A 22,281-nucleotide genomic window follows, 5' to 3' on the forward strand; every position below is an offset into this window, starting at 1 on the left:
CAACAGTTCTGGTGAACAAAACTTTGAGACATCTGTGGCATTGTTTTGTGTGACAAAACTGCACATTTTATTGTGGCCTTTTGTCCCCAGCACAAGGTGCACCTGTGTAATGATCATGCTGTTTAATCAGCTTCTTGATATGCCACACCTGTCAGGTGGATGGATTATCTTGGCAAAGGATAAATACTCACTAACAGGGATGTAAACAAAGTTGTGCACAAAATTTGAGAGAAATAAGCTTTTTGCGCATATGAAACATTTCTGGGATCTTTCATTTCAGGTCATAGAACCAAACACTTTACATTTTGCGTTTATATTTTTGTTCAGTATATATATATCTTCAAAACATTTCCAAAACATACATTTGACACAATTCAGATTAAATGAATACATTGTATGCCTATAAAATCAGAACATAACGGTACATTGTATTGATTCAAAAGTTCAACTGGGGCATGGTTAAATCCATATACAATACCGCCACCGTGTGGCCAAGTACTATAACTACTCCAATCCCGTCTGCTGGCCACAGATATATCCATATACAATACCGCCACCGTGTGGTCAAATGTTACAACTATCCCAATACCGTTCTGCCTTGCTCCATACCCTTCTGCAACTAGAGAGCGGACATGTTAGCCCTGTCATAACGGGGATAACGGGTAGTTGGATACTTAGTGCAGGGATTTGCTGCTAGGGAAATCATGGACGCCGTAAACGCTTTCAACCATGAGGTGAGTTGGCCCGTAGAGCGTCGAGAATGTGGGTATTTCGTCCGTCAAAAATGGGGACCGTCGTGTGTATGTGCCTCTCGCTGTTGTGAAGACGGGCGAGGAGGCCTGTTATGGAGGCCTAGCCCTAACTAGCTAGCTACCTATCTGTGTATCTTAACAGCTCTAATTCAGGATTCTTTTTGAATACTTTCTCGTTAAAAGGTGATCTTCCTTGATTTATAATTTACTTGATATGTGAAAGTTTAAACGAACGTTACGTTAGTTATCATGCATTATTGAAACGGCTACGTTGACTAGGTAGCTAACGTTAGCTTGCTATCTAGTTATCGACATCAACACGATAGTTAACAGCATGTTAACTTAGCAAGTAACAAGACTTCTGTTAGTTAGAACAAAATAACAGCTACTGTCAAAGGTTTTTTACATAACTAACGTTAGCGAGTTAATAGCTAACAATGATTCGGGTTCTGACTAGAGGGAGTACAGCGAACGTTACGACCGGAAGATAACTTTTTCGTAGTATGTTAGCAGCAGGTTAGGATAATTAGGTGTCCGGTTAAGAGACTTAGGTTAAGATTAGGAAAAGGGTTAGGGACTAGTTAAAATATGTTCTCCTAACATGCTACGAAAAGTCACGTCCAGTCCTGGCTGTACTCCTAGTTACAAACCATGATTCGGTTAAGCTAGTTAGCCAAATTGGCTAACACAGGAAACATTGAAGGGCGGTTAGCTAGCTGTACTAGCCCAATAATAAGAGAGCCTAACGTTACTTCCAATGATATATTTAAGAAATAAGGCCCGAGGGGTGTGGTATATGGCCTATATACCATGGCTAAGGGCTTTTCTTATGAACAACGCGGAGTGCCTGGATACAGTCCTTAGCCGTGGTATATTGGCCATATACACCACAAACCGCCGAGGTGCCTTATTGCTATTATGAACTGGTTACCAACGTAAAAAAAAACAACCATGTTTTTGTCATACCACTGGTACATGGTCTGATATGCCGCGTCTTTCAGCCAATCAGCATTCAGGGCTCTTACCACCCAGTTTATAAAACTACAGTATGTGTTCACTAGATGACTGACAGAGGGCGCTGTCCTGAAGGCACCGTCCACCATTATGATAGTCAAAGGAACCGCCTTCATAGGAATGAATGGGAACCTACAGTATTTCAATGTAATGTTTCAAGAACAAAAATACATGCATTTTAAGTATTTATTTGTTATGGTGGGGACTGCAACATAAGAACTCCATAAAATACATGTTTATTGAGAAATGACTGACTTCTATTCAAGTTCATACAATACTATATGTTGTATAAAAAAATGTTGGGGTGTCTGTACTGAAGGAAAAAATACATTTATCTTCCAAATCCTGTAGCAGTTGAAATGCATCACAATGTTGATTATTTTTAATTAACTAGGCAAGTCAGTTAAGAACAAATTATTATTTATAATGACAGCCTACACCGGCCAAACCCGGACGACTCTGGGCCAATTGTGCACCGTCCTATGGGACTTCCAATCACGGCCGGATGTGATACAACCTGGATTACTAGAATTTAATGCATAATCCCATAATAATGTTTTCAATATTGCCGACCAATTTAAGATCAATTTTATGGAAAAGTTATTTCCCCATGAAGTCAGTAAAAATAAATGGCAATTGTCATTCAGTAACAATTAACTTATAAACTGGTTCACCCATACACTGTAAAAACAGATTTATTTACTGGTCTTGGTGATCCAATGCTGAAAGCCCTGTATCATACTAAGTATACAAGTAGATTTACCAAATCTACACAGAGAAAAGCCCCAAAACAAATAGACTCTGTATCACGCTGAAACTGTATTATCTGAACGGACACAGGTAGAGGGCAAGACTGCGCAATTTTCCCTTGAGAAACCAAATACAATCTAACAGGTTCTCAAACAGGTACACGTATAAGCACAGGTACATCATTTTCTCGTATTCATCACACTGACTCCAAAGTTTGGTGCGTAAGCCACATAGCTTACTTCTATGGGCACTGATATGCACACGCTCCTATTACGCACAACCAGAATGACAGAGACACACAGAACTCTAACATAACACGGGAAATCTGAACAAAGGCAACCATACTCTCTGTTAGTAATTGTTGCTTGATGCCCAGCGCTTGCAAAATAAACCGTTTATATTCTTGATCACCAACATTTTTGTTGGGAGATGCATATATTTATTTATTATGGTTATCCTCTCTTTCTTCAAGTTGACGTCTGCGTTGTACCCAACCTTATAGCTGTACAGGAAAATCCACCATCGGTTCACTAGCTCACCTGACCTCTGTTGATTTGAAAGTTTGCTAGTCCAATCAGAAGGGGCGAGGTTGCGTTTCACTAGCCAATCTGTTGCGTGTATTTCTTTTGCAACAGCGATGTAACTGGTACTGTCTCTGGCTGTGTGGAGAGTACTCCTCGGACCCTGTGCCACAAAAATGACTGACATAACGTTACAAAACCCGGCCTGATCATTTCAAGTCATCAGTCTCAAGTCAAAGTCGAGTCCCGAGTCTTGATGGTCCATATCAAGTCTCAGGTTATTTTAATCAAATTTGTGACTTGACTGGTTTTAAATATCCAAATTTAAAATCAATATGCTGAAATAGGTTGTGATATTTTGAAGACCAAAATACATAAAAATTACTCAATACACACATGCCATACTTGTGTTCAGATTATTTGGTATTTTGCTAAATTAGTACCTTTTATAAACGGCTACTCACCAATATTTACCAAGTGGTCACTTGACTGGAATTGATTAGCTTGTTCTACTGTAATTAATAGATGGCGCAAATTAAAAATTACCTTGTCCGAAAGAGATTTACACGGTTATCAAAAAGTCACACCAGGGTAAGTCTACACGAAACACAGCCCTTATTTTAAGTGTTTCTATAATCCTCTTTTGGGAAAAATGAGTGGTGGAAAAACAATTAGAACCAATTTCCTTGTTTGACCGCTAGGTTTTATGGGTATTATGACACCTCCACTGTGGAGGTGTCATAATTGTTCCATTGACTTCAATTCAATATCAATTTGAGGGATTAATTGGCGCAAGCTATTAATTACAGTAGAACAAGCTAATCAATTCCAGTCGAGTGACCGGTCAAAAAATGATTGGAACCATTTCCCTGTTTTGACAGCTAGGTATTATGACTCCTACTGTGGTACTCTTTAACAGCGGCGACCGTTTTCTCTCTAAACGGACAAACCCAATGAACTTGTGTATACTACATGTCAGCCATTTATCAACGAACAGTATACTGTATCTCTGTGAGGAAATTATTTTGGTAGATAGCCAATACTGGGAAAAGGAGTCGTTTCTAAATAGCAACATTGGGTTGGCTTTCATTTTAGTGATACCCTGAAATCATGTGAGACCACACACGTTTATAAGAGGAGAGCCCAATACGTGATCTGAAAATAACAGCTGCCTATCCACTACGGACTGGCGCATGTGACAAAAACACTGGTACTAAACCAAAGATATTGATCTATTTTAAGCAATCGATTTTGTGAGATCATGATGACTAAACTTTAATACATAACCACCAATCTGAGGTAAAAATGGATGTGTTTTTCCTGTAATTTTTGTGTGGTGAAAACGTTAGTCTGTGTATTGTAGTAACATGTTCTATCCACCATAGGGACATTATTCATAATGTCAAAATAATTTTGGTTGATAGTAAATGAATTCCACTCATAGATTTTTACAACAATAACATTTGTCAATACTTTAACCAGAGAATTTTAAAATGTTCCTAAACACAATTTAACAAGACGCTCTAGACTAGAGCTTTTCCATGGTGACTGTGCAGCAGCCGGAACATTTCACGTCCCTAGCAGTAGACTGGCTGCTAACGTTAAACTACATTTTATTGTCAATGCACAATATTTGTTCAACAGTTATGAAAGGACTATTATAAAATACATAAAAACAGCAGTTAAACTGGACACACATATCACCACTTCATCTATGCTTATTAATAACATCAACAATGGGGTTATCGTTTTGTTAGCTAGTTAGCTAACTAGCATACACAGACGTTTGCTTACATGCGTTGCTATGGTTACACAGTAGCGCAAGCTGTCCTCAGCAGTCCGTCTCTCAAGATAGACCAAAAAGGACATTTTCTACATTGAACATTACGATACTTAGATATGAATTGTCTTCCCACATCCCTTGAATTGGCTGTTTTTAATGTGGGGATATTGTTTTTCCCCTTGATTCACTTCCCAAAAGGAGGAGTATGATAATGTTTATATACGGCATTGGTTACTCCCTATAGTCCAAGGACCTTGACATGTTCTGTTTAAAAGGTGAATTGGCTCTGGAAACCAAAACAGCCAAATGCTCCGTCTAAACGTCAATCGATTGGCAATTGTGGTTCGGTTCTAAAAAAAATAAATCACTCTGCTTTCATATCACATTAAAATAATTTCACAAATGCTAAATACACACTTATGTACACTGTTTTAACAGTTGCACCCAAAAGTATTTTTCAGTGATAAAATGTCTTCCGTTTATAGACAGGTGTTAGGAGACTCGGATAGCTAATTAGCACAGACTCGGTCTTCCATAAACAATGATCTGTAACATGGAGTTATGGCCGTGTGGGAACACTAACCCTATAAAAAGGTGTGTAGTAATTTAACCTTTTTGTTTTTTGAAAATAATTTCTCGCTGACTTTAAAGATGTGTTCCTTATATTTCCAAAACTGTACCGCAAGCGATGCGTGTTAAAAGCCTAGTGCAGTCAAAAAATGTTTTTTTCCTGTGTTTTTATAAAGATTTCCACACCGTGAGGTTGGAATAATATTGTGAAAATTATGATAATGCCCTTTTAGTGTAAGAGCTGTTTTGAAAAGACTGCCTGACATTTCAGCCTGTTTTGGTGGGATGGAGTTTTGGCCTGCCTTGTGACATCACCAGGTAAATGAGTTAATAGACCAATAAGAAATAGTTCCAAACCTCTCTGCCAATAACATCTAGTTTTCCACTCCCTACTCAGACCACTCCCAGAAAGTTCAGGAAACATTATTGCTTGAGAAATTGCTTTTTTGCAAAGAAGCAATAGTGCATTCAGAAAGTATTCAGACCCCTTCACTTTTTGTTAAGTTAGTCTTATTCTAAAACTTATTAAATATTGTTTTCTCCTCAATCTAGACACGATACCCCATAATGACAAATACATTTTTGGAAATGTATAAAAAAAACACTGAAATACCTTATTTACATCAGAATTCAGACCCTTTGCTATGAGACTCTACATTGAGCTCAGGTGCTTCCTGTTTCCATTGATCATCTTTGAAATGTTTCCACAACTTGATTGGTGTCCATCTGTGGTAAATTCAATTGATTGGACATGATTTGGAAGGCACACACCTGTCTATATAAGGTCCCACAGTTGACAGTGCCAAGCCATGAGGTCGGTAGAGCTCTGAGACAGGATGTGGAGGCACAGATCTGGGAAAGGGTACCAACACATTTCTGCAGCATTGAAGGTCCCCAAGAACACAGTGGCCTCCATCATTCTTAAATGGAAGAAGTTTGGAACCACCCAGACTCTTCCTAGAGCTGGCCGCCTGTCCAAATTGAGCAATCGGGGGAGAAGGGCCTTGGTCACGGAGGTGACCAAGAACCCGATGGTCACTCTGACAGAGCTTCAGAGTTCCTCTGTGGAAATGGGAGAACCTTTCAGAAGGACAACCATCTCTGCAGCACTCCACCAATCAGGCCTTTGTGGTAGGGTGGCCAGACAGAAGCCACTCCTCAGTAAAAGGCACATGACAGCCCGCTTGGAGTTTGCCAAAAGACACCTAAAGGACTCTGACCATGAGAAAGATTCTTTGGTCTGAATGCCAAGCTTCACGTCTGGAGGAAACCAGGCACCGCTCATCACCTGGCCAATACTATCCCTAAGGTGAAGCATGGTGGTGGCAGCATCATGCTGTGGGGATGTTTTTCAGCAGCAGGGACTGGGATGGAATCAGGATCGAGGGAAAGATGAACAGAGCAAAGTACAGAGAGATCCTTGGGGAAAACCTGCTCAGGACCTCAGACTGGGGCGAAGGTTCACCTTACAACAGGACAATGACCCTAAGCACACAGCCAAGACAACGCAGGAGTGGCTTCGGGACAAGTCTGAATGTCCTTGAGTGGCCCAGCCAGAGCCCGGACTTGAACCCCATCGAACATCTGTGGAGAGACCTGAACATAGCTGTGCAGCGACGCTCCCCAACCAACCTGACAGAGCTTGAGAGGATCTGCAGAGAAGAATGGGAGAAACTCCCCAAATACAGGTGTGCCAAGCTTGTAGCCTCATACCCAAGAAGAGTCGAGGCTGTAATTTCTGCCAAAGGTGCTTCAACAAAGTACGAAGGGTCTGAATTAAAAAAAAACAGTTTTTGCTTTGTCATTATGGGGTATTGTGTGTAGATTGAGGGGGAAAAAATATTTTAGAATAAGGCTGTAACGTAACAAAATGTAGAAAAAGACCAATGGGACTGAATACTTTCGAAATGCAGTTTTTTTTTTGGTTTAAAAAATATGTTTCACAGCAACTTAGATGGTACAATGATAAACAGGCACTGAATAGTGTAGTTATTCTCATTAACTGAAATTGAGCAAACAGTGTAGAATTTTTAGCAACCAGAAAATTACAGAGTGATTTCCACTAGAAAACAAAGTCAAAAAGTCAGAACAGTTTTCCCATTTAGACAGAAGTCGCACAAGCAGGAGAAATCAATAGACGAATATCACAGTCAAATCACAACACTTGCAATAATAATGTGAAACACTACAATTCCACTATTAGCGCCAGATATATTATGGACATTTTCTGAAATTACAATTCAATTTTTATTTATTTTATTGTTTGCGTAGCACCTTTTTAATTGTTACCCAGAAATGATTTGATATTGAGATAAAAACGGCTAGATTAGCCCTTTTAATGTTTAGAGAAAGCGCCAGGGCTCATAAAACTCCCCCAGTCAGAAGAGAGTCTTGTCAATAGAAGAGAGTCTTGTCAATAGGCGCTAAAGCAGTTAGCGTCTATGAATTGGGTAAGCTAGCTGTAGCTTGCAATCTACCGTCACAGATGGAACAATGAACCAGATATTTCACTGGATGTATAAATGTGAAGCATCCGTTTGGCGTTTCCAGTCACTACCAAATATGGTAGTGAGAGGAAGCACAGTGGCGGTCAGTGAGAGAAGATGGAAGGAGATGGATTTTGGCCAACATTCTGCAAAAAATTCATCGATGAACCACTTGATCTCAATACAGTGCGCTGTCTTGTATAATTTGCCCTTTGCAAACGTTTTATTTTTATTAATTTTTTAAAATCGCGCTGTTTAGGAGTGCAAATGCTTCAGAGTAGGCGTTCCCTAACGCAAATATGCAGATGCATACTAGAACGCTCCAATAGGATATCGCTAGCGCGTGCTTGGCTTTGCTCACCTCCTTGCTTGTTCTGCCCACTATGACTCATTTGATCCCATTGGAAACGACAAGCTGTGGTGTATCTTGGTTTAGTTATAAAAACATCTTTGATAGCATGGACAGACGTATGCCAGTTTTGTTGTAGACTGTTTTGAGAGAAATCATGGCTGTTTCATTTGTGCATCCTGGTATTTCTTAATTCTTAATTCCTTTCTTTTTAGTTTTTGGATTTGTGTGTATTGTTTTTTATCTATGTATTACTGTACTGTTGGAGCTAGAAACACAAGCATTAGGTATTACTGCACTGTTGGAGCTAGAAACACAAGCATTAGGTATTACTGCACTGTTGGAGCTAGAAACACAAGCATTATATATTACTGCACTGTTGGAGCTAGAAACACAAGCATTATGTATTACTGCACTGTTGGAGCTAGAAACACAAGCATTAGGTATTACTGCACTGTTGGAGCTAGAAACACAAGCATTATATATTACTGCACTGTTGGAGCTAGAAACACAAGCATATCACTGCACTGTAGGAGGTAGAAACACAAGCATATCACTGCACTGTTGGAGGTAGAAACACAAGCATATCACTGCACTGTTGGAGGTAGAAACACAAGCATATCACTGTACTGTTGGAGGTAGAAACACAAGCATATCACTGTACTGTTGGAGGTAGAAACACAAGCATATCACTGCACTGTTGGAGGTAGAAACACAAGCATATCACTGCACTGTTGGAGGTAGAAACACAAGCATATCACTGCACTGTTGGAGGTAGAAACACAAGCATATCACTGCACTGTAGGAGGTAGAAACACAAGCATATCACTGCACTGTTGGAGGTAGAAACACAAGCATATCACTGCACTGTTGGAGGTAGAAACACAAGCATATCACTGTACTGTTGGAGGTAGAAACACAAGCATTAGGTATTACTGTACTGTTGGAGCTAGAAACACAAGCATTAGGTATTACTGTTGGAGCTAGAAACACAAGCATTAGGTATTACTGTTGGAGCTAGAAACACAAGCATTAGGTATTACTGTTGGAGCTAGAAACACAAGCATTAGGTATTACTGTTGGAGCTAGGAACACAAGCATTATGTATTACTGCACTGTTGGAGCTAGAAACACAAGCATTAGGTATTACTGTACTGTTGGAGCTAGAAACACAAGGAAATCGCTTCCCCTGCGATAACCTCTGCCAAATATGTGTACGTGACCAATAAGAATAGTTTTTAATTTGAGGTGTACCTACCATAGGAATCAACTCGAAGCGTACCGTTGACTATGTACAGACCCACTGTGCGACAGAGCTGCAGGTGACCTCTTTTTTCTTTGTTGGTCATCTATCTCCCTCTCTCTCTCTCCCAGCTGTTCTCCTTGATGGACATGAAGCCCCCAATATCTCGAGCCAAGATGATATCCATCACTAAGTCAGCCATCAAAGCTATGAAGGTAAGTTGTGTGTGTGGTATGAGAGTAGTGGCGTTATAAAATCTGTGCTTTGTGGAGGTAGAGAAGTCATGCTCTCGACAGGGACAGCGAGAGTGTGTGTGTGTGTGATAAAACAACTCAACCAGCGCCGTCTGCTTTGTTCAGTGTCGGACCATAAGTCTAAGAAAACACCATGTGTTTCTGTTACAAGTCTAAGAGCCAGACACAGATTAAAAGGTTACTGTGAGATTCTGACAACTAAACAATTTCCCCGATCCAATTCTAACTAGCGTTAAGGTAAATCCATTTTGAATTCAATCACTTTTCGATAGCATCCATTTTGTTTTTAACAAAACTTTCCATACATGTTTTCCCGTGGAAGAAGTGGTCAGAAAGTGATGTTTTTGGACCTGAATGCCAAAATATTCACGAGATGATAAAAGGTGCTCAAAGTTGATCCATTTTTGCATTACATGAGACAGCCATGTCTACATCACTGGAATATATGAAGGGTTGAGTTTGATATCATTTAAAAAGCTTACAAACAGCATTGTCAAACTATTTCATATTATTATTGTTATTAAAATGTTTTTAATAACAATAACAATGAACCTTAACCAATAACAGTTTACCGTAGTTCTCTAGAACAGTTGAGCCTGTCACATGTTTGTTTTGTAAATTACACAGCAGGAGAAAGAGAGGGAATTGATGAGGCCAGCTGTGTGTTTGGTTTAACTTGCTAGTTATCTCAGTAAGTGTCTGAATTAATACGGAGACGGGCATCATATAGTGTTAGCTTTCTGCTGTGCTAGTTATCTCAGTAAGTGTCTGAATTAATATGGAGACGGGCATCATATAGTGTTAGCTTTCTGCTGTGCTAGTTATCTCAGTAAGTGTCTGAATTAATATGGAGACGGGCATCATATAGTGTTAGCTTTCTGCTGTGCTAGTTATCTCAGTAAGTGTCTGAATTAATAAGAGGACGGGCATCATATAGTGTTAGCTTTCTGCTGTGTTTGAGAAGTCAAAGCGCTTTGGATAAGTTCTTGATTTCCTTGCGTTTTTAATCCTCCTTTGCTCCTCCCTCTTCTCCGAGCAGAGCAGGCAGGCCCGTTGCACCAGCGACTCCACACAGACACAGTGTTGACATGCTGTTCCAGAGCCAGTACTGTTCTTCCTCCAGACTCCACACAGAGTGTAGACATGCTGCTCCAGAACCAGTACTGTTCTTCCTCCAGACTCCACACAGACACAGGGTGTAGACATGCTGTTCCAGAGCCAGTACTGTTCTTCCTTCAGACTCCAGACTCCACACAGACACAGTGTGTAGACATGCTGCTCCAGAGCCAGTACTGTTCTTCCTCCAGACTCCACACAGACAGAGTGTAGACATGCTGCTCCAGAACCAGTACTGTTCTTCCTCCAGACTCCACACAGACACAGTGTAGACATGCTGCTCCAGAACCAGTACTGTTCTTCCTTCAGACTCCAGACTCCACACAGACACAGTGTAGACATGCTGCTTCAGAACCAGTACTGTTCTTCCTCCAGACTCCACAGACACAGGGTGTAGACATGCTGCTCCAGAACCAGTACTGTTCTTCCTTCAGACTCCACAGACACAGGGTGTAGACATGCTGCTCCAGAACCAGTACTGTTCTTCCTCCAGACTCCACACAGACACAGTGTAGACATGCTGCTCCAGAACCAGTACTGTTCTTCTTCCAGACTCCACAAAGACACAGGGTGTAGACATGCTGCTCCAGAACCAGTACTGTTCTTCCTCCAGACTCCACACAGACACAGTGTTGACATGCTGTTCCAGAGCCAGTACTATTCTTCCTTCAGACTCCACACAGACACAGTGTGTAGACATGCTGCTCCAGAGCCAGTACTGTTCTTCCTCCAGACTCCACACAGACACAGTGTAGACATGCTGCTCCAGAACCAGTACTGTTCTTCTTCCAGACTCCACAAAGACACAGGGTGTAGACATGCTGCTCCAGAACCAGTACTGTTCTTCCTCCAGACTCCACACAGACACAGCGTGTAGACATGCTGCTCCAGAGCCAGTACTGTTCTTCCTCCAGACTCCACACAGACACAGCGTGTAGACATGCTGCTCCAGAACCAGTACTGTTCTTCCTTCAGACAAGCATGTGTCTAAACGTTGTTCATTTGCACAATGTCTCTCGTTCACATTCGCTTGTAAATGTCCAAACTCACCAAAAATGACATTCGGTAGCTTCTACCTACAGTATATATGGTTATACCTTCCTGTCTGGTGGTAATGTGATTTCCATGGTAACATGTCAGTGGTCATACCTTCCTGTCTGGTGGTAATGTGGTTACCTTGGTAACATGTCAGGGTGGTCATACCTTCCTGTCTGGTGGTAATGTGGTTACCTTGGTAACATGTCAGAGTGGTCATACCTTCCTGTCTGGTGTCCCGTATGCAGTATTAGTTCCCTGGTCCTGGTCCAGAATACACAGGGTTTCTCCCTCCCCATATTGACTGATACCTGATCCTGGTTCAGAATACACAGGGTTTCTCCCTCCCCATATTGACTGATCCTGGATCAGAATACACAGGGTTTCTCCCTCCCCATATTGACTGATACCTGATCCTGGTCCAGAATACACAGGGTTTCTCCCTCCTCATATTGACTGATACCTGATCCTGGTCCAGAATACACAGGGTTTCTCCCTCCCCATAATGACTGATCCTGGTTCAGAATACACAGGGTTTCTCCCTCCTCATATTGACTGATACCTGATCCTGGTGCAGAATACACAGGGTTTCTCCCTCCCCATAATGACTGATCCTGGTCCAGAATACACAGGGTTTCTCCCTCCCCATATTGACTGATACCTGATCCTGGTCCAGAATACACAGGGTTTCTCCCTCCCCATATTGACTGATACCTGATCCTGGTTTAGAATACACAGGGTTTCTCCCTCCCCGTATTGACTGATACCTGGTCCAGAATACACAGGGTTTCTCCCTCCCCATATTGACTGATACCTGATCCTGGTTCAGAATACACAGGGTTTCTCCCTCCTCATATTGACTGATCCTGGTCCAGAATACACAGGGTTTCTCCCTCCCCATATTGACTGATACCTGATCCTGGTCCAGAATACACAGGGTTTCTCCCTCCTCATATTGACTGATCCTGGTCCAGAATACACAGGGTTTCTCCCTCCCCATATTGACTGATACCTGATCCTGGTCCAGAATACACAGGGTTTCTCCCTCCCCATATTGACTGATACCTGATCCTGGTCCAGAATACACAGGGTTTCTCCCTCCCCATATTGACTGATACCTGATCCTGGTCCAGAATACACAGGGTTTCTCCCTCCCCATATTGACTGATACCTGATCCTGGTTCAGAATACACAGGGTTTCTCCCTCCCCATATTGACTGATACCTGATCCTGGTGCAGAATACACAGGGTTTCTCCCTCCCCATATTGACTGATAACTGATCCTGGTCCAGAATACACAGGGTTTCTCCCTCCCCATATTGACTGATACCTGATCCTGGTCCAGAATACACAGGGTTTCTCCCTCCCCATATTGACTGATACCTGATCCTGGTCCAGAATACACAGGGTTTCTCCCTCCCCATATTGACTGATCCTGGTCCAGAATACACAGGGTTTCTCCCTCCCCATATTGACTGATACCTGATCCTGGTCCAGAATACACAGGGTTTCTCCCTCCTCATATTGACTGATCCTGGTCCAGAATACACAGGGTTTCTCCCTCCCCATATTGACTGATACCTGATCCTGGTCCAGAATACACAGGGTTTCTCCCTCCCCATATTGACTGATCCTGGTCCAGAATACACAGGGTTTCTCCCTCCCCATATTGACTGATACCTGATCCTGGTCCAGAATACACAGGGTTTCTCCCTCCCCATATTGACTGATACCTGATCCTGGTCCAGAATACACAGGGTTTCTCCCTCCCCATATTGACTGATACCTGATCCTGGTCCAGAATACACAGGGTTTCTCCCTCTACATATTGACTGATACCTGATCCTGGTCCAGAATACACAGGGTTTCTCCCTCCCCATATTGACTGATCCTGGTCCAGAATACACAGGGTTTCTCCCTCCCCATATTGACTGATACCTGATCCTGGTCCAGAATACACAGGGTTTCTCCCTCCCCATATTGACTGATACCTGATCCTGGTCCAGAATACACAGGGTTTCTCCCTCCCCATATTGACTGATACCTGATCCTGGTCCAGAATACACAGGGTTTCTCCCTCTACATATTGACTGATACCTGATCCTGGTCCAGAATACACAGGGTTTCTCCCTCCCCATATTGACTGATACCTGATCCTGGTCCAGAATACACAGGGTTTCTCCCTCCCCATATTGACTGATCCTGGATCAGAATACACAGGGTTTCTCCCTCCCCATATTGACTGATACCTGATCCTGGTCCAGAATACACAGGGTTTCTCCCTCCCCATATTGACTGATACCTGATCCTGGTCCAGAATACACAGGGTTTCTCCCTCCCCATATTGACTGATACCTGATCCTGGTCCAGAATACACAGGGTTTCTCCCTCCCCATATTGACTGATACCTGATCCTGGTCCAGAATACACAGGGTTTCTCCCTCCCCATATTGACTGATACTGGTCCAGAATACACAGGGTTTCTCCCTCCTCATATTGACTGATCCTGGTCCAGAATACACAGTGTTTCTCCCTCCCCATATTGACTGATACCTGATCCTGGTCCAGAATACACAGGGTTTCTCCCTCCCCATATTGACTGATACCTGATCCTGGTCCAGAATACACAGGGTTTCTCCCTCCCCATATTGACTGATACCTGATCCTGGTGCAGAATACACAGGGTTTCTCCCTCCCCATATTGACTGATCCTGGATCAGAATACACAGGGTTTCTCCCTCCCCATATTGACTGATACCTGATACTGGTCCAGAATACACAGGGTTTCTCCCTCCCCATATTGACTGATCCTGGATCAGAATACACAGGGTTTCTCCCTCCCCATATTGACTGATACCTGATCCTGGTCCAGAATACACAGGGTTTCTCCCTCCCCATATTGACTGATACCTGATCCTGGTCCAGAATACACAGGGTTTCTCCCTCCCCATAATGACTGATCCTGGTCCAGAATACACAGGGTTTCTCCCTCCCCATATTGACTGATACCTGATCCTGGTCCAGAATACACAGGGTTTCTCCCTCCCCATATTGACTGATCCTGGTCCAGAATACACAGGGTTTCTCCCTCCCCATATTGACTGATACCTGATCCTGGTCCAGAATACACAGGGTTTCTCCCTCTCCATATTGACTGATACCTGATCCTGGTCCAGAATACACAGGGTTTCTCCCTCCCCATAATGACTGATACCTGATCCTGGTCCAGAATACACAGGGTTTCTCCCTCCCCATATTGACTGATACCTGATCCTGGTCCAGAATACACAGGGTTTCTCCCTCCTCATTTTGACTGATACCTGATCCTGGTCCAGAATACACAGGGTTTCTCCCTCCCCATATTGACTGATACCTGATCCTGGTCCAGAATACACAGGGTTTCTCCCTCTACATATTGACTGATACCTGATCCTGGTCCAGAATACACAGGGTTTCTCCCTCCCCATATTGACTGATACCTGATCCTGGTCCAGAATACACAGGGTTTCTCCCTCCCCATATTGACTGATCCTGGATCAGAATACACAGGGTTTCTCCCTCCCCATATTGACTGATACCTGATCCTGGTCCAGAATACACAGGGTTTCTCCCTCCCCATATTGACTGATACCTGATCCTGGTCCAGAATACACAGGGTTTCTCCCTCCCCATATTGACTGATACCTGATCCTGGTCCAGAATACACAGGGTTTCTCCCTCCCCATATTGACTGATACCTGATCCTGGTCCAGAATACACAGGGTTTCTCCCTCCCCATATTGACTGATACCTGATCCTGGTCCAGAATACACAGGGTTTCTCCCTCCCCATATTGACTGATACCTGATCCTGGTCCAGAATACACAGGGTTTCTCCCTCCCCATATTGACTGATCCTGGATCAGAATACACAGGGTTTCTCCCTCCCCATATTGACTGATACCTGATCCTGGTTCAGAATACACAGGGTTTCTCCCTCCCCATATTGACTGATCCTGGATCAGAATACACAGGGTTTCTCCCTCCCCATATTGACTGATACCTGATCCTGGTCCAGAATACACAGGGTTTCTCCCTCCCCATATTGACTGATACCTGATCCTGGTCCAGAATACACAGGGTTTCTCCCTCCCCATATTGACTGATACCTGATCCTGGTCCAGAATACACAGGGTTTCTCCCTCCCCATATTGACTGATACCTGATCCTGGTGCAGAATACACAGGGTTTCTCCCTCCCCATATTGACTGATCCTGGTCCAGAATACACAGGGTTTCTCCCTCCCCATATTGACTGGTCCTGGTCCAGAATACACAGGGTTTCTCCCTCCCCATATTGACTGATCCTGGTCCAGAATACACAGGGTTTCTCCCTCCCCATATTGACTGATACCTGATCCTGGTTCAGAATCTCTCTCCATTCAGAGACATCAGTATCTAGCCTGTCTGTCAGAGTGTCAGGTCTCTCTCCATTCAGAGACATCAGTATCAAGCCTGTCTGTCAGAGTGTCAGGTCTCTCTCCATTCAGAGACATCAGTATCTAGCCTGTCAGAGTGCCAGGTCTCTCTCCATTCAGAGACATCAGTATCAAGCCTGTCTGTCAGTGTGCCAGGTCTCTGTCCATTCAGAGACATCAGTACCAAGCCTGTCTGTCAGAGTGTCAGGTCTCTCTCCATTCAGAGACATCAGTATCTAGCCTGTCTGTCAGAGTGTCAGGTCTCTCTCCATTCAGAGACATCAGTATCAAGCCTGTCTGTCAGTGTGCCAGGTCTCTGTCCATTCAGAGACATCAGTACCAAGCCTGTCTGTCAGAGTGTCAGGTCTCTCTCCATTCAGAGACATCAGTATCTAGCCTGTCTGTCAGAGTGCCAGGTCTCTCTCCATTCAGAGACATCAGATTCAAGCCTGTCTGTCTGTCAGTCTGGACTTCATCACATCATCTTGCTAGTCTCCATCTGCTGGCTTCATACATGTTTCTGTGAACACACACACACACACATACATAGTGACTGTTCTATTACCAATGGCAGTTAGGATAGGTAATATTTGACTCACAAACAAGTACTATGTTGAAGTTTGAACAGGTCAGACTAAACCTACCTAATTCTGTTCTCCTTACCTGCTCACCTGGTGAGCAGGTAAGAGGTGAGGCTGGAGGTGAGGTCTTTGCCAGAACCCCGTTGATGGCATAGCAGCATAGATCAGCTCCTGGCCTCTCATCAAAGATACTGGTCGGTCACACCCAAACACACACACATACACACACTGATTACATTATCAATGGTGGTTGTGACTAGCCTGGTAGAACCAAGATGATCGCTGCTTTCAACTTTCTATTTCACTTCAGATATCATCAAATGTGTAGTGAAATAGAATGATAAACACAGATCAGGCTGGTTCCACCAGGCTAGGTTATACCCTGGACATTATATGGTGATCAGGCTGGTTCCACCAGGCTAGGTTCCACCCTGGACATTATATGGTGAACACAGTGACCAGGCTGGTTCCACCAGGCTAGGTTCCACCCTGGACATTATATGCAACTAATAAGTAGAAAATAAGCAACAAATAATGTCAGTTTACATAAACTATGTTTCACGATTGAGCCTGAAAGCTGTTGTCGCTGACAGGTGAAGGTTGCTGGCCGGATACTGGCCAACGTGATTGTCTGTTCCATTCATAGGAATGTTCACAGTGAGGTCATGTCTGACTGTTCCATTAATAGGAATGCTCACAGTGAGGTCATGTCTGACTGTTCTATTCATAGGAATGCTCACAGTGAGGTCATGTCTGACTGTTCTATTCATAGGAATGCTCACAGTGAGGTCATGACTGTCTGTTCTATTCATAGGAATGTTCACAGTGAGGTCATGACTGTCTGTTCTATTCATAGGAATGTTCACAGCGAGGTCATGTCTGACTGTTCTATTCATAGGAATGCTCACAGTGAGGTCATGTCTGACTGTTCTATTCATAGGAATGTTCACAGTGAGGTCATGACTGTCTGTTCTATTCATAGGAATGTTCACAGTGAGGTCATGTCTGACTGTTCTATTCATAGGAATGTTCACAGTGAGGTCATGACTGTCTGTTCTATTCATAGGAATGTTCACAGTGAGGTCATGACTGTCTGTTCCATTCATAGGAATGTTCACAGTGAGGTCATGTCTGACTGTTCTATTCATAGGAATGCTCACAGTGAGGTCATGTCTGACTGTTCCATTAATAGGAATGTTCACAGCGAGGTCATGTCTGACTGTTCCATTCATAGGAATGTTCACAGTGAGGTCATGTCTGACTGTTCCATTCATAGGAATGTTCACAGCGAGGTCATGTCTGTTCTATTCATAGGAATGCTCACAGTGAGGACATGTCTGACTGTTCTATTCATAGGAATGTTCACAGTGAGGTCATGACTGTCTGTTCTATTCATAGGAATGCTCACAGTGAGGTCATGTCTGACTGTTCCATTCATAGGAATGTTCACAGCGAGGTCATGTCTGCCTGTTCCATTCATAGGAATGTTCACAGTGAGGTCATGTCTGTTCTATTCATAGGAATGCTCACAGTGAGGTCATGTCTGACTGTTCTATTCATAGGAATGCTCACAGTGAGGTCATGTCTGTCTGTTCCATTCATAGGAATGCTCACAGTGAGGTCATGTCTGACTGTTCTATTCATAGGAATGTTCACAGTGAGGTCATGACTGTCTGTTCCATTCATAGGAATGCTCACAGTGAGGTCATGTCTGCCTGTTCCATTCATAGGAATGTTCACAGTGAGGTCATGTCTGTCTGTTCTATTAATAGGAATGTTCACAGCGAGGTCATGTCTGACTGTTCCATTCATAGGAATGTTCACAGTGAGGTCATGTCTGTCTGTTCTATTAATAGGAATGTTCACAGCGAGGTCATGTCTGACTGTTCCATTCATAGGAATGTTCACAGCGAGGTCATGTCTGACTGTTCCATTCATAGGAATGTTCACAGTGAGGTCATGTCTGTCTGTTCTATTAATAGGAATGTTCACAGCGAGGTCATGACTGTCTGTTCCATTAATAGGAATGTTCACAGTGAGGTCATGTCTGCCTGTTCTATTCATAGGAATGTTCACAGCGAGGTCATGTCTGACTGTTCCATTCATAGGAATGTTCACAGTGAGGTCATGTCTGCCTGTTCCATTCATAGGAATGTTCACAGTGAGGTCATGTCTGCCTGTTCCATTCATAGGAATGTTCACAGTGAGGTCATGTCTGCCTGTTCTATTCATAGGAATGTTCACAGTGAGGACATGTCTGTCTGTTCCATTAATAGGAATGTTCACAGTGAGGTCATGTCTGTCTGTTCCATTAATAGGAATGTTCACAGTGAGGTCATGTCTGACTGTTCTATTCATAGGAATGTTCACAGTGAGGTCATGTCTGTCTGTTCCATTAATAGGAATGTTCACAGTGAGGTCATGTCTGTCTGTTCCATTAATAGGAATGTTCACAGTGAGGTCATGTCTGTCTGTTCCATTCATAGGAATGTTCACAGCGAGGTCATGTCTGACTGTTCCATTCATAGGAATGTTCACAGCGAGGTCATGTCTGACTGTTCTATTCATAGGAATGTTCACAGTGAGGTCATGTCTGACTGTTCTATTCATAGGAATGTTCACAGTGAGGTCATGACTGTCTGTTCTATTCATAGGAATGTTCACAGTGAGATCATGTCTGACTGTTCTATTCATAGGAATGTTCACAGTGAGGTCATGACTGTCTGTTCCATTCATAGGAATGTTCACAGTGAGGTCATGTCTGACTGTTCCATTCATAGGAATGTTCACAGTGAGGTCATGTCTGACTGTTCCATTCATAGGAATGTTCACAGTGAGGTCATGTCTGTCTGTTCCATTCATAGGAATGCTCACAGTGAGGTCATGTCTGTCTGTTCTATTAATAGGAATGTTCACAGTGAGGTCATGTCTGACTGTTCTATTCATAGGAATGTTCACAGCGAGGTCATGTCTGACTGTTCCATTAATAGGAATGTTCACAGTGAGGTCATGTCTGTCTGTTCCATTCATAGGAATGCTCACAGTGAGGTCATGTCTGTTCTATTCATAGGAATGCTCACAGTGAGGTCATGTCTGACTGTTCCATTCATAGGAATGCTCACAGTGAGGTCATGTCTGTTCTATTCATAGGAATGCTCACAGTGAGGTCATGTCTGACTGTTCCATTAATAGGAATGTTCACAGTGAGGTCATGTCTGTCTGTTCCATTCATAGGAATGTTCACAGTGAGGTCATGTCTGACTGTTCCATTAATAGGAATGTTCACAGTGAGGTCATGTCTGACTGTTCTATTCATAGGAATGTTCACAGCGAGGTCATGTCTGACTGTTCCATTAATAGGAATGTTCACAGTGAGGTCATGTCTGTCTGTTCCATTCATAGGAATGCTCACAGTGAGGTCATGTCTGTTCTATTCATAGGAATGCTCACAGTGAGGTCATGTCTGACTGTTCCATTCATAGGAATGCTCACAGTGAGGTCATGTCTGTTCTATTCATAGGAATGCTCACAGTGAGGTCATGTCTGACTGTTCCATTAATAGGAATGTTCACAGTGAGGTCATGTCTGTCTGTTCCATTCATAGGAATGTTCACAGTGAGGTCATGTCTGACTGTTCCATTAATAGGAATGTTCACAGTGAGGTCATGTCTGACTGTTCTATTCATAGGAATGCTCACAGTGAGGTCATGTCTGACTGTTCTATTCATAGGAATGTTCACAGTGAGGTCATGACTGTCTGTTCTATTCATAGGAATGTTCAGTGAGGTCATGTCTGACTGTTCTATTCATAGGAATGTTCACAGTGAGGTCATGTCTGACTGTTCTATTCATAGGAATGTTCACAGTGAGGTCATGACTGTCTGTTCTATTCATAGGAATGTTCACAGCGAGGTCATGTCTGACTGTTCCATTCATAGGAATGTTCACAGTGAGGTCATGACTGTCTGTTCTATTCATAGGAATGTTCACAGTGAGATCATGTCTGACTGTTCTATTCATAGGAATGTTCACAGTGAGGTCATGACTGTCTGTTCTATTCATAGGAATGTTCACAGTGAGGTCATGTCTGACTGTTCCATTCATAGGAATGTTCACAGTGAGGTCATGTCTGACTGTTCCATTCATAGGAATGTTCACAGTGAGGTCATGTCTGTCTGTTCCATTCATAGGAATGCTCACAGTGAGGTCATGTCTGTCTGTTCTATTAATAGGAATGTTCATAGTGAGGTCATGTCTGACTGTTCTATTCATAGGAATGTTCACAGCGAGGTCATGTCTGACTGTTCCATTAATAGGAATGCTCACAGTGAGGTCATGTCTGTCTGTTCTATTAATAGGAATGTTCATAGTGAGGTCATGTCTGACTGTTCTATTCATAGGAATGTTCACAGCGAGGTCATGTCTGACTGTTCCATTAATAGGAATGCTCACAGTGAGGTCATGTCTGACTGTTCCATTAATAGGAATGCTCACAGTGAGGTCATGTCTGACTGTTCCATTCATAGGAATGCTCACAGTGAGGTCATGACTGCATGATGTTGATGAGGGCCCCCTTGCTGGTCTTGTCGATACTGCATGTTCAGCTGCAAACTGGACATCTATACAACTGCAGCAGGCACTCTTATGAGGCGGTGTTGACTGGGAGGGCCTGTGACAGGGAGATAAGACAGCCAAGTGGTAAATTTGAATTTTGTTCCAAAGAAAGGACAAATATTTTTGCTAATGACTCTACTAGTCGTATCTGCTTGGCCTACTAGTTTATCAAGCCTGGTATTTTTTATACAACTTTTCACATAACACATTACCTGTCGTTGTTGATGAAGCCGCCAGTGTCCTCAGGGCAGTAACTCAGGTCACTATCAGAGGCCTCGTGATGGTGTGTCCTTTACATAGGAGTCGGGGGAGACTGGCAACAACGGAGGAGGTGTTACCGGGGTACTTATATCATAGGAGTCGAGGGAGACTGGCAACAACGGAGGAGGTGTTACAGGGGTACTTCTATCATAGGAGTCGAGGGAGACTGGCAACAACGGAGGAGGTGTCACAGGGGTACTTCTATCATAGGAGTCGAGGGAGACTGGCAACAACGGAGGAGGTGTCACAGGGGTACTTCTATCATAGGAGTCGAGGGAGACTGGCAACAACGGAGGAGGTGTTACAGGGGTACTTCTATCATAGGAGTCGAGGGAGACTGGCAACAACGGAGGAGGTGTTACAGGGGTACTTCTATCATAGGAGTCGAGGGAGACTGGCAACAACCATTGTGTCGCATGGCACTTTCATTCTGAGGTCTTGCTTGACAAGCTGTTAAAATAGCAAGTGAACAGTGAATGCAATTTATTTTTGGAGGT

General features: G+C 43.1%; 1 protein-coding gene across 1 annotated transcript in view; it reads left to right on the forward strand.

The window, feature by feature from the left end:
- Positions 1–591: 591 nt before the first annotated feature.
- Positions 592–22,281, forward strand: part of LOC120021164 (SR-related and CTD-associated factor 4-like) — a 60,640-nt gene continuing 38,950 nt past the window's right edge. Inside the window, exons 1-2 of the mRNA XM_038964803.1 lie at positions 592–734; positions 9,600–9,683. Of these exons, the coding sequence (XP_038820731.1) occupies positions 705–734; positions 9,600–9,683 (114 nt within the window). The 5' untranslated portion in view covers positions 592–704. The remainder of the gene's footprint in view (positions 735–9,599; positions 9,684–22,281) is intronic.

The sequence above is a fragment of the Salvelinus namaycush genome, chromosome 26 (assembly GCF_016432855.1).
Source record: "Salvelinus namaycush isolate Seneca chromosome 26, SaNama_1.0, whole genome shotgun sequence".
In the NCBI taxonomy this organism is placed as follows: domain Eukaryota; kingdom Metazoa; phylum Chordata; class Actinopteri; order Salmoniformes; family Salmonidae; genus Salvelinus; species Salvelinus namaycush.